The sequence below is a fragment of the Paramormyrops kingsleyae genome, chromosome 22 (assembly GCF_048594095.1).
Source record: "Paramormyrops kingsleyae isolate MSU_618 chromosome 22, PKINGS_0.4, whole genome shotgun sequence".
Lineage (NCBI taxonomy): Eukaryota > Metazoa > Chordata > Actinopteri > Osteoglossiformes > Mormyridae > Paramormyrops > Paramormyrops kingsleyae.
Window position 1 is genome coordinate 5392449 of NC_132818.1, and position 13534 is coordinate 5405982.

The 13534-nt window shown below is 45.1% G+C and overlaps 1 protein-coding gene across 3 annotated transcripts; it reads left to right on the forward strand.

Annotated features, from left to right (window-relative positions):
• Positions 1 to 4130: 4130 nt before the first annotated feature.
• Positions 4131 to 9934, forward strand: LOC111835973 (complement C1q tumor necrosis factor-related protein 1-like). 3 transcript variants are annotated; one of them, XM_023796824.2, is made up of 3 exons: positions 4131 to 4419; positions 5725 to 5916; positions 6521 to 9934. In XM_023796824.2, the coding sequence occupies exons 2-3, from the start codon at positions 5736 to 5738 to the stop codon at positions 7063 to 7065; spliced, it is 726 nt and encodes a 241-aa protein (XP_023652592.1). In that variant the 5' UTR covers positions 4131 to 4419; positions 5725 to 5735; the 3' UTR covers positions 7066 to 9934. The 3 variants fall into 3 exon arrangements, with proteins under 3 accessions (XP_023652592.1, XP_023652591.1, XP_023652590.1); XM_023796823.2 differs by having other exon boundaries at positions 4136 to 4419; positions 5728 to 5916; XM_023796822.2 differs by lacking the exon at positions 4131 to 4419 and adding an exon at positions 4429 to 4550 and having other exon boundaries at positions 5728 to 5916.
• Positions 9935 to 13534: the final 3600 nt, after the last annotated feature.

The window sequence follows — 13534 nt, forward strand, 5'->3', positions numbered from 1 at the left end:
TGTCTTGGAAAAGGTTCAACGTAGGGCTACAAGAATGAGTCTTAGAGGAATGTCTTATGAGGAGAGGTTAGCTGAGCTGAATCTGTTCAGCCTCGAGCAAAGGAGACTAAGGGGGGATATGATCCAGGTCTATAAGATTCTAACAGGTCTGGATGCTGTTCAGCCAAATAGTTACTTCATTATTAGTTCAAATACAATAACTGATGGCCATAAGTGGAAATTAGCAGAACATTTTAAACTGAATTTGAGAAAACACTTCTTTACACAGCGTGTAGTTAGAGTATGGAATAGTCTTCCTGTTAGTGTAGCGGAAGCTAAAACCCTGGTTTCCTTTAAATAAGAGCTAGATAAGATTTTAACAACTCTGAGCTATTAGTTAAGTTCTCCCCAGATGAGCTTGATGGGCCCAATGGCCTCCTCTCGTTTGTAAATTTCTTACGTCATTATGTTCTAAAGTTGAAGGAAAAAAAGAACAGAAACAAGGAAGCTGAAGGAAAAGAGAACAGAAGCAAAATGAAGCAGAAAAAGAATAGAAACAAGGAAGCTGAAGGAAAAGAGAACAGAAGCAAAATGAAGCAGAAAAAGAACAGAAACAAGGAAGCTGAAGGAAAAGAGAACAGAAGCAAACTGAAGCAGAAGAAGAACAGAAACTAGGAAGCTGAAGGAAAATAGAACAGAAGCAAACTGAAGCAGAAGAAGAACAGAAACAAGGAAGCTGAAGGAAAAGAGAACAGAAGCAAACTAAAGCAGAAAAAGAACAGAAACAAGGAAGCTGAAGGGAAGAAAGAACAAAAACCAGGAAGCTGAAGGTAAAAAGAATAGAATCAAGCTGAAGGAAAAAAGGACGGAAGAGCAGTAAGGAAGCTTACTACATCAAACTCTCTTTATATCTCTAGCGGGTAATTTATGACAAACTCCAGCATCTGCAAATGTCTTCATTTCTAAGGTGGTGAATTTACTAACTGAACCAAATCAACACCCAACCAAGGTAAACAGTATCACAGGAACAAAATATGACCACGGGATCAAGTGAAAGTATTTCTCCTAAATAAAACAGTAGTGCCATGAACAGCAGCCCTTTAAGATGCTACAGTACAGCACATATTATGGGGAATGCAAAGTGGGGGGGAGGGGGGAGCTGATCATTCAACCAGATGTAAGAGGCAGCCAAAGATACAGATGAGGGCCTATAGAAAGAGATGAGGGGGGGGGGGGTACAAGATTCAACAAGGGAGAAGAGATGCAAACATTCAAGCAATTTATCATCATATGCGCAGTACATAATGAAATTCTTATCGCTCTCGCTGCAGATGCTGCAAATCAAAAAACTTGAACAGAAAACAGTAGCACAGTAGAAAGCATGTGAAGTATATAAGCTTCTACCATAGAGAGAAACATTAAAGCGAAAAACCAACAAATAAAAAGTTAAAAATGTGAAATACACACACATACATAAATATGCATAAAAATATATAACATATATATGAGTATGAGAATGGAATGTGCAGCATGAAGGGACTGGTGCTCGTCCGTCTGGTAGAGCATGTGTAACTGCATGTAAGGTGCAGAGTGCAGTGAGCTGGGTGACCACTGCCACAGTGCCTGGGGGAGGGGGGCACAGCTGGCAGAGGGTGGCAGCTGTTGACCATGCTGTTAGCCTGGGGGTGCAGACTCTTCCGGAGCCTGGATGTTCGGCTGTTAGCGCTCCTGTACCACCTGCCCTTCTTTGGAAGCTTCCCGACACACGAGCCTCTGACACACCACAGGTACGGGACAAACACACAGAGGGCGGCTGTGAACGGAGCGGCAGCCTGGGGGGCACAGTGAGGGAGAAGAGCAGGCAGAGATCTTTTTTAATCTTACTTGCCTTTCCAGGATGCAGTGAGGACATGCAGTGAGGCATTAATCACCCCAAAACGAGTCCTGCTTACTCTCGGCACGAAGCCCATTGTGGCACCAACCAGTAATGAGTGCCCCCCCCCCCCCCTCACTGCCAGCCGTCAGCACTGCGCCCACCTCCCCTCCGCTGCCTCCACACAGCTGACCCCCCTCACTGCCACCCATCAGTATCCTCTCGCTGGGCTGCACTGGAGTTAAGCCTCCATGACAGATCTATTCAGATATCATTCCCATATCCAGAACACCGGCATATAAACTACAGGCATATCATACACAAATAAATATCTTTAGGTGAGGGGAGACATTGACCCTGGACTGGACTGGCCATCTGGCATACTGGCATACTTTTTCCCAGTGGGCCAAAGGGGTTTTGAGCTTATTGCCCCTGATAGGCTAATTTAATGCGGGTGCGCCTCTGTGGTGGCCCTGAATGGGCAAAAGTCCAGGGCTGCTATTTAATCCTAATCTAGCCCTGCATTATATATTTGTACTGGAAATTCGAACCGAAAAATGCAGCAAACAGGAAGGTTTGTCATTGAAGCTGTGCTGCTGACCTCTGTGAGGGCACAGAAGGGCTCGGAGTGACAAAGGCTCATTCCAGAGAGATGCATTTCTTTTCATTGGACCACGGTCAGGAAGGGAAGGAGAGAGAACGGGTGACAGTGGGTGACAGTGGGTGCCAGTGGGTGACAGTGGGTGACAGTGGGTGCCAGCGTGGCGAAGGAGGGGTCTAAGCATGTGGGACTGAGCGCGACAGCACAGGTGAGCTGGCTGGGGTAAGTCAGGCTGCAGACCACACACAGACATGCACAGACATGCACAGACACAGACATGCACAGACACAGACATGCACAGACATGCACAGACACAGATACACAGGCATGCACAGACACAGACACGGACAGACATGCACAGACACAGAAACAGACAGACACACACAGACACAGATACACACACAGACATTCAGACACACAGACACACACACACAGACACACACACAGACACACACAGACATTCAGACACACAGACATGCACAGACACAGACACACAGACATGCACAGACACACAGACATTCAGACACACAGACATGCACACAGACACAGACATTCAGACACACAGACACAGACACACACAGACATGCACAGACACAGACACACAGACATGCACAGACACAGACAGACATGCACAGACACACACAGACACACACACAGACATTCAGACACACAGACAGACATGCACAGACACACACAGACACAGACACACACAGACATTCAGACACACAGACACACACACAGACACACACACACAGACACACACAGACATTCAGACACACAGACACACACATACACAGACACACAGACATGCACAGACACAGACAGACATGCACAGACACACACAGACACACACAGACATGCACAGACACAGATAGACACGCACAGACACAGACACACAGACATGCACTGACACAGACACACAGACACACAGACATGCACACACACACACACACACACACAGACATGCACAGACACACACACACACAGACATTCAGACACACAGACACACACAGACATGCACAGACACACACACACAGGTCAGGCGACTCTCCCTAAGCACCAGGGTCCAAGCCACTGCCAGGCAGGTTGACCTCAGGACACGGCGACACGCTGCTGGCTGAGGACCAGTAATGCTCGGAGACAATGCCCAGCAAGAAGGAAAGGAGGGAAAGATAATAAAATAGGAGAAAAAAAGAGAGAAGCATGGATAATCACAAAGAGGAAATGATGTCATGGGAGACCTGAAAGAGCACCATCTAAACAAATATGTCATCATAGTGACGAAACATTTTAAAGGCATTATTTAAAGCCATCCATCCATCCATCCATCGTCATCTAACTACATTTCATGCTAGTATCTGTTTAAAACCAATCTGTCCATCTTCAATGAGCGCTTATATATTGTTACCGACGTAGCAGTTGTACTACAGTTCTAATTATAATTTCAATACATTTTCTCGCCTTATTTACATTGAAGTTGCATCAACGAACCACAGAAAAGGTTGGCGATTTGTACCGGGTATATATCACCTACAGTCTACAGCCGGTGTCGCCAGGTGAAATTCAAATTGATTTTTTTTGCGAAAAGGTGTTAGTCAAACTGAAATATTTCTTGGGCAGATAAAAGCTCAGCACCTCTTTTCACTTAAGCGACCTAACTAAATGTTCTTCTATCTTTCTTGTTTTGTGAATATATATATATACACATACACACACAGAGTACTGTTAGGAAATCGGGTTCCGACACTCCTTCTTCGGGACTTCGGAAAGGTTTCTGCAGATGCACATCTACTCCGACGGGGCTGTGAATTATAAACGGAGGGAGTGAGGGGGCGTGCATCATGGATTCAACAAAAGACTAACGAGTCCAGCTCAGCACGCACAGACACAGAGAGAGAATTTTCCCTGTCCCCCTTCCCAGCTGATCGACGCGGCAGCAGCGGGAGACAGTCCAGCGGAGACAGAGGTGAGCCGATTCACTCATTCCTCCTTTTCATCAACTCCATTGTTGATCAACGATGCCACGTCACATCTACAGGATTTGCACTGCATTGCATGGCTTTATTTCTATCCGCACGCCGACTCGCATATGTATCAGTAAGTCAAATCTTCATCTTATTCTGCAATATTTACAGAGGATACTTTTGAATAAATTATATTGCATATATGAAATTATTTATTGCATGTAATCTTTTATTACTTCCGAATGCAAGAAACTCGTCGCTTGAGCTACAGCTTTTAAAAGTCCCCGGGGACAGCGTTTGCCGGCATTTTAGGTTAACTCTTTGTGTGTAGAAGTGGTAAAGTTAGCCTGTTTCACTTATTAATTATTGTTATTATTATTATTTGAATCGTATTATTATTATTATTATTATTATTATTATTATTATTATTTGAATTTGTGGAGACAAAACAGGAGTTTTAAATAGTCTCTTCATGTGAAATTACTTTAAACACGTTTTTTAAAAAAAATAATAAAAAAAAAAAACATTTATAAATTGCAAAATCCCCACATGGCAGATGCCATGCAAATGACCCGAGACCGGCATGGCCCACAGTGCAAAGACAGAGCAGTCATTGGTGCGATTCAGAAGAGCCAAAGTGGGCTTAACCTGCCGCTGCTGAGGTGACCGGGAACCAGCGAGGTGGGGCAGCTCACTTGGAGCTTTTGATGTCCATGGGCGTGGGACCACTGATCTCCTAGATCAGGGATTTTCAACCCTTCTTGGGTGGGGGGACCATTAATATTTCCTTCACTGGTTCCCAAGTCTTTGTCTCAGCAACAGTGAAAACTTGGCACTTGCCATTATGTGGTGGAGACGGGACAGGCTGTTTGTCCTCAGCTTTGCAGTGTCCCACAAACACTCCTCCCTAACCCCAGTGCCAAAACACTGCACCAGAACGTGTCCCAACTGTGATCAGAGGGTAACTTCAAACAGGAAGTCAGTGCTCTCATTAACGTCACGTCTGCGGTGAGCCAGTCCCAGGAGCCATCGAGTGGCGTCTAGTTCCGGTTTGACGGCACACGATATTTACCAGCTCTCTCGGTACATGTGGTGTTTGTGGTAGACAAACCAACTTCAGGAATTTGATTCTCTGCAAATGGAGTGTGTTAACTAAAATAATGTCTGAAGAAGGTGACAGCCCATTGGCTGGTTGGGGTTCATTATTTCTCTTCAATACTAGACAGTCAGTGAAGGAAGGATGCATAATTAGTACGGTACTGATCATATCACTCAGGTGACACTTACACAAGACTCCTATTGGCCAGCAGGTGTCACTATGTTTGGCCATTTCCTGTTGCTCTTCCCCCTGGTGGCATCTGTGCCACCACCCTCTGGTGCCCCCCTGAGACAATGCCATCGCTGCTGTGACCACCTGGAATCAGCGGGGGACGCTCCTCCCACGGGTCTGAACCAAATGCCTGAAGTGAGGACCTACATTAACATGACCATCCTCAAAGGTACCTGCTCCGCCACGCCTCACTCATGTTAGCTTAATGCTTATGCTTAGCATTTGCTTGTTTCAAAGATCTTACAACAGTTACAGTATTAACAGCAAATATCCCTCAATCCCGCCCATGTCCAGAAGGGGGGGGGGGGGCAGCTTGGGGCCCACACAGTGTCAGACTCAAGGGTATTTCAGCGGAAACCCACTTTAAATTACAACCGTCAACGTTATGCTTCCTTTCAAAGTCGGCCTACAGGCTTAGGATATATGAAGATGTGCATCTACTTCCCAAAACAGCTCAGCCTTTTTGACTGTCGGCTCTTGGTAACTTAATTCTATTCAGCCTTCTGGCTAAATGAGTCATTTAAGAGCTTGTTTTCATTCTTTCATAGTTTCCTACTGCATTGCACTTGGACGGTTCTGGAGGTCCACTGCGGTCGCTCTCTGCACATGAGCCTGGCACGGAACTTGCCTATGTGGCAAAAAACACGAATGTCGTTTAGCATGCGATCCTCCTGGACACAGCTGTCAGAGCGGAGCTTTGGGGCAGACCCCCGAAACGGCATCTGCGCGTTACCGCATCCATGAGTAATCCCTTTTTCCCTGCCTTCACACAGGGGACAAGGGGGACCGAGGAGATAGAGGAACACCTGGGAAAGCTGGTCTCACAGGGCCACCGGGCTCCCGAGGTCCTGCAGGTCCTAAGGGGAGCAAAGGTCAAGCTGGTGCCCCTGGAGATGCCTGCAAAACCCAATATTCTGCCTTTTCCGTGGGCAGGCGAAAGGCCCTGCATAGCGTGGACTACTACCAAGCCCTGGTCTTTGACACAGTCTTTGTCAACCTCGATGAGCACTTCAACATGTTCAAGGGCAAGTTCTACTGCTATGTGCCCGGGATCTACTTCTTCAATCTCAACATCCACACATGGAACTTCAAGGAGACCTACTTGCATCTGATGCACAACGAGCAGGCCAAGGTGATCGTGTACGCGCAGCCCAGCGACCGCAGCATCATGCAGAGCCAGAGCGTCATGCTGCCGCTGGAGCAGAACGACGAGGTGTGGGTGCGGCTTTACAAGCGCGAGAGGGAGAACGCCATCTACAGTGACGACATGGACATCTACATCACCTTCAATGGTTACCTCGTCAAGCCCACTCAATGAAAGCCTGCGAACCAACCAAGTCACGAGCAGGAGTACAGAATAGCGTGCCCCCCCCCCCCCCGTTTTGACGTACCCCATCCTGAAATTGCAATAAAGTAAGAGTACAGAGTGCAGTACAAATGAGAGTCAGCTCATGAAGGGATCACAAACTGCAGCATTTACTGCATAAAAAAAAGTGTTATTACCAGGCTAAAGACTTAACTGGACTATTTGTTGTTTCCACAAATGTACTTGATGACTTTCGGACACAGCTGGGATGGACGTAGTTATCAACTTAGCAATATAACTGGATAAATGCCACACGGCTTCCCTCCCCCGACATACTATACCTTGTTCAGGTGCCTCGATACATTCATTAGCCTGCTGGCTGCTAGTGTGAGAGACCAAGCATTAGGCTTGGCTGTGCTGGAGACCTCAGGACTCTGCAGCCGCCTCGCCTTTGATTCTTTGGTGCTCAGTTTCTGCTGGACTCCGAGTCTGGCTGAAGTCTCAGTCGGTGCTTTAACTCTGCAGACGGGTTTCCTCAAAGGACTGAGTGGGAGAACGGTGCTTTTGGAAAAGGATCAAGTGCTTGCGATACAATCAGACGTTCCAAAAAACCAACGGTCTCACGGCCAGCTTTCAGCAGAGAGGCAGCTAGCGGGAGTCACACAGGAGGCAGAGCTGCAGATGCATCACCATAAACCTGCTGCTGCCTTTCAACAAAGCGTTCATTACATTGTAGTTCATGGCCTGGCGCCTTGCCACCAAAAATATACAATCATGAGGAACAGGATTTTGCATGGTGTTCCTCATTAGCAGTGTTCCAGTAGCCTCAAGGCATGTGAGTGCCTCTGAAGTCAGATCCATAATCTCAACAGGTTGGCATGCTGTCCTCCAGTAGGTCTGCAAACAGGCAGGAAGATTAAAGGCCCTCAGATTCTTAGCAGTGATTAGAAAAGGAGCCGTTGGCTGAAATACGCATGGTTTCAATTATCGTCTTCCAGGGTTGTTTAATTACGCTGACAGTCTTTGAGTGTGCAAGGTCTTGATGAGCGGAAGGCCTGCAAAGCACATATATCAGACTTAACTTACTGTCATCCCTGTAAACTTAAGTGTTGCATTAGGCTGCCTATATAAAACAGCCTCTTTATGTAGATCACGGGGTGTCAAACTCCAGTCCTGGGGGGCCGGACGCCTGCACATTTTTGGGTTTCCCCTCATTTAACACACCTGATTCAACTCCTTCTGCTAATTACCACAAGGAGTTGTGGATCCCTTTGGATGGAAAATGGTGCTAAGTGACTATGCTATTAAGTGTTACTACTTGAGAACAGAGAAAGACATTTAAGAGTCACGGGGGCAGTCTGTAGGTGGGTTTTGAGAGAAATGGGGTCATTCTGACATAAAGGTATTCAGTCTTCAACTAGGACCATTCATCTGCATAAAACAGCTATTGTGCAGTGTATTTCACATGGATATACACTCAATGGCCACTTTATTAGGTACACTTAGCTAGTACCGGGTAGGACCCACTTTATTAGATACACTTAGCTAGTACCGGGTAGGACCCACTTTATTAGATACACTTTGCTAGTACCGGGTAGGACCCACTTTATTAGATACACTTTGCTAGTACCGGGTAGGACCCACTTTATTAGATACACTTTGCTAGTACCGGGTAGGACCCACTTTATTAGGTACACCTAGCTAGTAACGGGTAGGACCCACTTTATTAGATACACCTACCAAGTATCTGGTAGGACCCACTTTATTAGGTACACCTAGCTAGTACCGGGTAGGACCCACTTTATTAGATACACCTACCAAGTATCTGGTAGGACCCACTTTATTAGGTACACTTTGCTAGTACCAGGTAGGACCTACTTTACTAGGAACACCGAGCTAGTACCAGGCAGACACCACTTCATTAGGTACACCGAGCTAGTACCAGGCAGACACCACTTCATTAGGTACACCGAGCTAGTACTGGGTAGAACCCACTTTATTAGAATCCTTTATTATTAGCCTAGTATGTTTCCATCCAGGGAATTTGCCTTGGTGGTGCTTTTACAAGACATTACAAAGAACATTCAGTGTTTAGCAATGCATATACAGAAAAGTAAAACCACATATCTAGTACCTGTTAGGATCCACTTTTGCCTCCAGAACCACTTCAGCATAGATCCATTGTGCATTCAGAGTAGCAACTCTGCACACCACTCAGCTCTTAGTCTTGCATTTCTGTTCAATGTAAGAAGCATAGCCCTTCACCGCTGACCCTGACTGGATGTTTCTGTTCATCGCACCATCCTCTGTAAACTCAGGCCGTTTGGGTTAACAAGCAGGTCTGCTTAATAAACTGATCACTGAGTGTATATCTGCTGCCCTGATCGGAAGTAGCAGCCATGCCAGCAGTATTAAATACACAGATCACTTGTTGATATTAGGGGAAGCATTGGCATAGGCACGAGTGGGTCAGCAACTCAGTCAGCAGCAAGCTCATGAAATTCAAAATGGATTCTGGAGTGAATACCTATGGAAGCAGGCGAGTTTCTGAGTGAGGGCACTTAACTGAGGTAAAAAGACAAGAACGGACTGAATTATGCTGGTTTTATTCAACATTTCTCTGTGCAAGGACGATTAAACAAACGAAAAGAGGGAACAGAAAGGTTTGTTTGCAGTCATAACTTAGCTTAATGTGAGAGTGGCAATAAATCTACAATGGGTGTCAAATTAAGCTGCCCGAAATAACTCCATGAAAAATTCCAGACTTGACAACAGACAGGTGCTAAAATAATGTTTATTATTATTTTGTTTTATTTAATCAATTTGCTTGCTACGCATATAACCTTCAACAGTTTGCATATTAAACGCTGTGCAGTTGTAAGGTTGAGTGTGGAGCTTATTTTTAGAAGTGTGTGTGTGGTGTGTTTAGAACCTGACATAGATTGACGAGAAAACCTCTTTAGTGTAAAAATAAACACAGAGACAAGCATTGAGGCTCAGAGATGTGCCCACAGCAACGTAAGCCAATCTCACTATGGTTTCCGGACCTCAGCATCCCCACTAATGAAAGGCCAGTGGACTTTGGCTCCACCACCACACCCAGAGAGTAGCAGTGCAGTGAACCCAAGTGAGGTCATCATTTGTTGGTCTTTGCCCAGTTTACAGCGGTTTGTTTACTTCACCAACGTTTCCCTGGCTGGTGGTTGTAGCTACATTATGTATTTGACAGCACATAAGGCACAGAAGGGTAAGATTATGTTAAAAAGTTGGGTGTTTACATTCCAGGGACCTCAGTGGAATGTTACTTCTGAAAAATAAGTGGTTAGACACACCCACTGAAGGAATCCGTCCCATTAAACACAACGATCACTGATGACCAAAACAATGGAGAAACCTCCTCCAACAGTAAATGAACGAAAAATTGCTGATCAGTAAGGAATACAATCATTTTGTCTCCAAGAGTCTGTCACTCTTGCCAAGACACACAAAATAAACATTCCTCTCCACAAGGTTTGGATCTGTTGGTACGACTCGTAGTGATTTATGCAGCGTTTTGGTTGGATGTGAACCGAATCTTGGCGTAATTCATCCAGCTCCACTACAAAGGTAGAATACAAAGATCCTAAGCACCAAGGTTCAAATTATGGGGGAGCTCAGGGGAACCCACTCCCCCTCCCCCCCAAAAAGGACATGAGCTCCCTTGAATGCCTACCATGAGACCTTTATGGGGAGCTCTATAAAATTGTCCACTTTTGTGTTATAGGTTATATATTATTTTCCGTACATTAATGCTCCTGAAATAAAAAATACTAGTATAAATATGTCAATAAAATGTATTTATTCATTCGTTACATTACATTTTCCGAACATTTGTCTCCGTTAATTAACACAATTCTGGGTCTATTCCTGCTGTGGCCATCCGTGCGTGGCGGCGCTGCACTCCACATTCTACATTTACGTAGCCACCTGAACTCCTCATCAAACAGGTCAAGTCAGGTCAGGTTGGGGAGAATGCACGGGTACAGCGCGCTGCTACACCCTCCACACGGCGAGACAGCTGGGAATCCAGGTTAGCGCCCCCCCAGGCCGACACGCCTGGTTTATCGTAAACCCGCGTTAACTGATGAAAGAAAGCTATTATTGCACGATTATACTCCCACAATGAAAACTCTACGCATCAGTTCCTGGCAGTATAAAACTCTCAGTCTGGAAAATTGCTACCCTCTTTTAAAGTATAGGAAAGTTATTTTGATAACATAAATCCTTATACAAATGTCCATTCAAAACTATGAGTAGGACATTTTGCAATGTAGCAAAAACCTAGAGATGTAACTGAAAAATTTTGCTCTGGTTGCAAACTCTAGCAAAGCAGCAAAAATGGGCAGAATTAACACCGTAACTAACGCTCCCTCGCAGTGCATGTAATGAGCCTCATTCGGGACTCCCTGAGCGACACTAAGTCAAAGCGGACAGCGTTTTTATTCGGTATTTCTGGGCGGTTTATGGAGACTTATAATGTCAAAACGGAAAAACCCTGCCGGAGAGATAGAGAGGGAGCTGCGAGCCGCAGTTATATTTCGCTGTGGTTAAAAACAAGTTACCTAAATAACGCTCAGCTTTTTTCTCCAAGTGATGTCCTGTTAAAGGGGTACGTGTATATGACAAGCAGAAATTTGTCACCTATGCCCCTCTTTGCGATTTTGTTTTGCTCTGATTAGGGTATTTCACTTCTTGCGTGATTCTTATGTTGTTATTGTGCCGTTATGAAATGTTACTGACGGCATTAACTGTCTGCAGTAGTAATTGTATTTTTCGCAATAACCCCTTACTGACCGCGATGCCGCGCTCTTGTATGTACGCTGTAATTCGAATCCTGATAAACACTAAATCTTATGGTGATGTTCAGCTTGAAAAGTGAATATCGTTGATTTGTTTCAGAATTCTGGAGCTATGTACAAACTACAATTCTCAGTCTCTCAGGTTATACGCGGCGGCTGAGCTAATTTCCGGTGTGCGGGGGCGGGGGTCAGGACCCAGCTACTGCGCCCAAATCACAGAGAAAAACATTCTTTGTATGGAGTTCATACAATCGCTTGTGGTTAACCATACATATATTACCATGCTGACAACAATATCGCTTTGTTTGTATGTGACAAGTTTTGCCTTTTCTCTATGTACTTTACATTTAATAGCTGTAGGCCGATGGATCGATGAAGTAATCTGCTTTATTGGTGTGATTAAATTAAATATGGAAAAACTGGCAGTGGACAGACCCTCCTCACTGTCCCTTCAGTGTACGTACAGTAGTAGCAGGGAAGAGGTGGTTAAATTATTTGCCAAAGAATCGAATCATTAAATTTCAATGATCATTAACACTGGCACTGGCATGCAAAAGCGGTAAGTAAAATGGCAGGATTGCTAAGACTGCGGGCAGCATCACAGGTGTGGCTGGTTAAGGACAGCATCAGAATCTCTGCAGGAAGAAAGTAGCACTTCACTGTGTTCTGTACGGGACACTTAGTCTTGAGCAAGCACACAAAATAACAGAAACACCTATATGCATTATCAATGAGACATTAGCAAACGCCAACCGCCCGCCTTTAAGCTGGAATTTGTGGGGAGATTCTTCCAGAAGAAAAGCCTCCAGGTCCTTGAGGGATAAAGGAGATCAAAGTGTATCTTGGATCCTGAGCTCCAGAACTTCCCATAGACGTTCAGTGATGTTTGGATGACGGTGGAAGGTGTTGGAGTGCATCCTGGTGTTTGTATAACCACTCTGTGAATGGGGGGTTTACTTTGGAATAGGGGGACAACCTCATCAGTGAAGGCATACTGTGGCTTTTTCGCAAGTATAAACCCATCCAGATGTAGAAACTGGAGTGAAAGATGACTCATCAGACCATTAAACTGAGCCCAGAGCCATCAACAAAATGGCTAAGAGCAGAGAATGTGCATCTTGAACTCACAACCACAATACATTCCAGTGTTATGCTAATTATGGAAGAGCGTAAGATCTCATGCTCAATGTTACTCGAGGTGCAACGTAAACCTGTCAAAGCTGTAAATGGACTTGAGTCATTATGGCTAATTAATTAAAAATGTACATATACCAGATGGCCATGGTGCAGCTTTGGCTCATTACATTATTTACCAGATGTTCAGCTCACTGCCTCAGTGCGTCACTGCCTGTTTCATGTGTACCTGCTCGATGGCACAGATAACTCCCCAGTCGCTGGTGATACTACACATCTGCAGGCTGTGGAATTTTACCCTAAGGGAGGAAACTAGTCCATGGCCAAATTCTGGCAGGAGTTAAACCCAACCCACTATGAATCAAACTATGCTATCAGGAAAAGCATTTCAGTCTAATTGTCATTTGCTATTCGTGATTTGTCAAATCAAGTGTAAGGCCAGGTGATGATATTGGGTGGCAAGGTGACAACACTGATCTTAAACGAAGAAGGTGCAGTGTGCATTACGC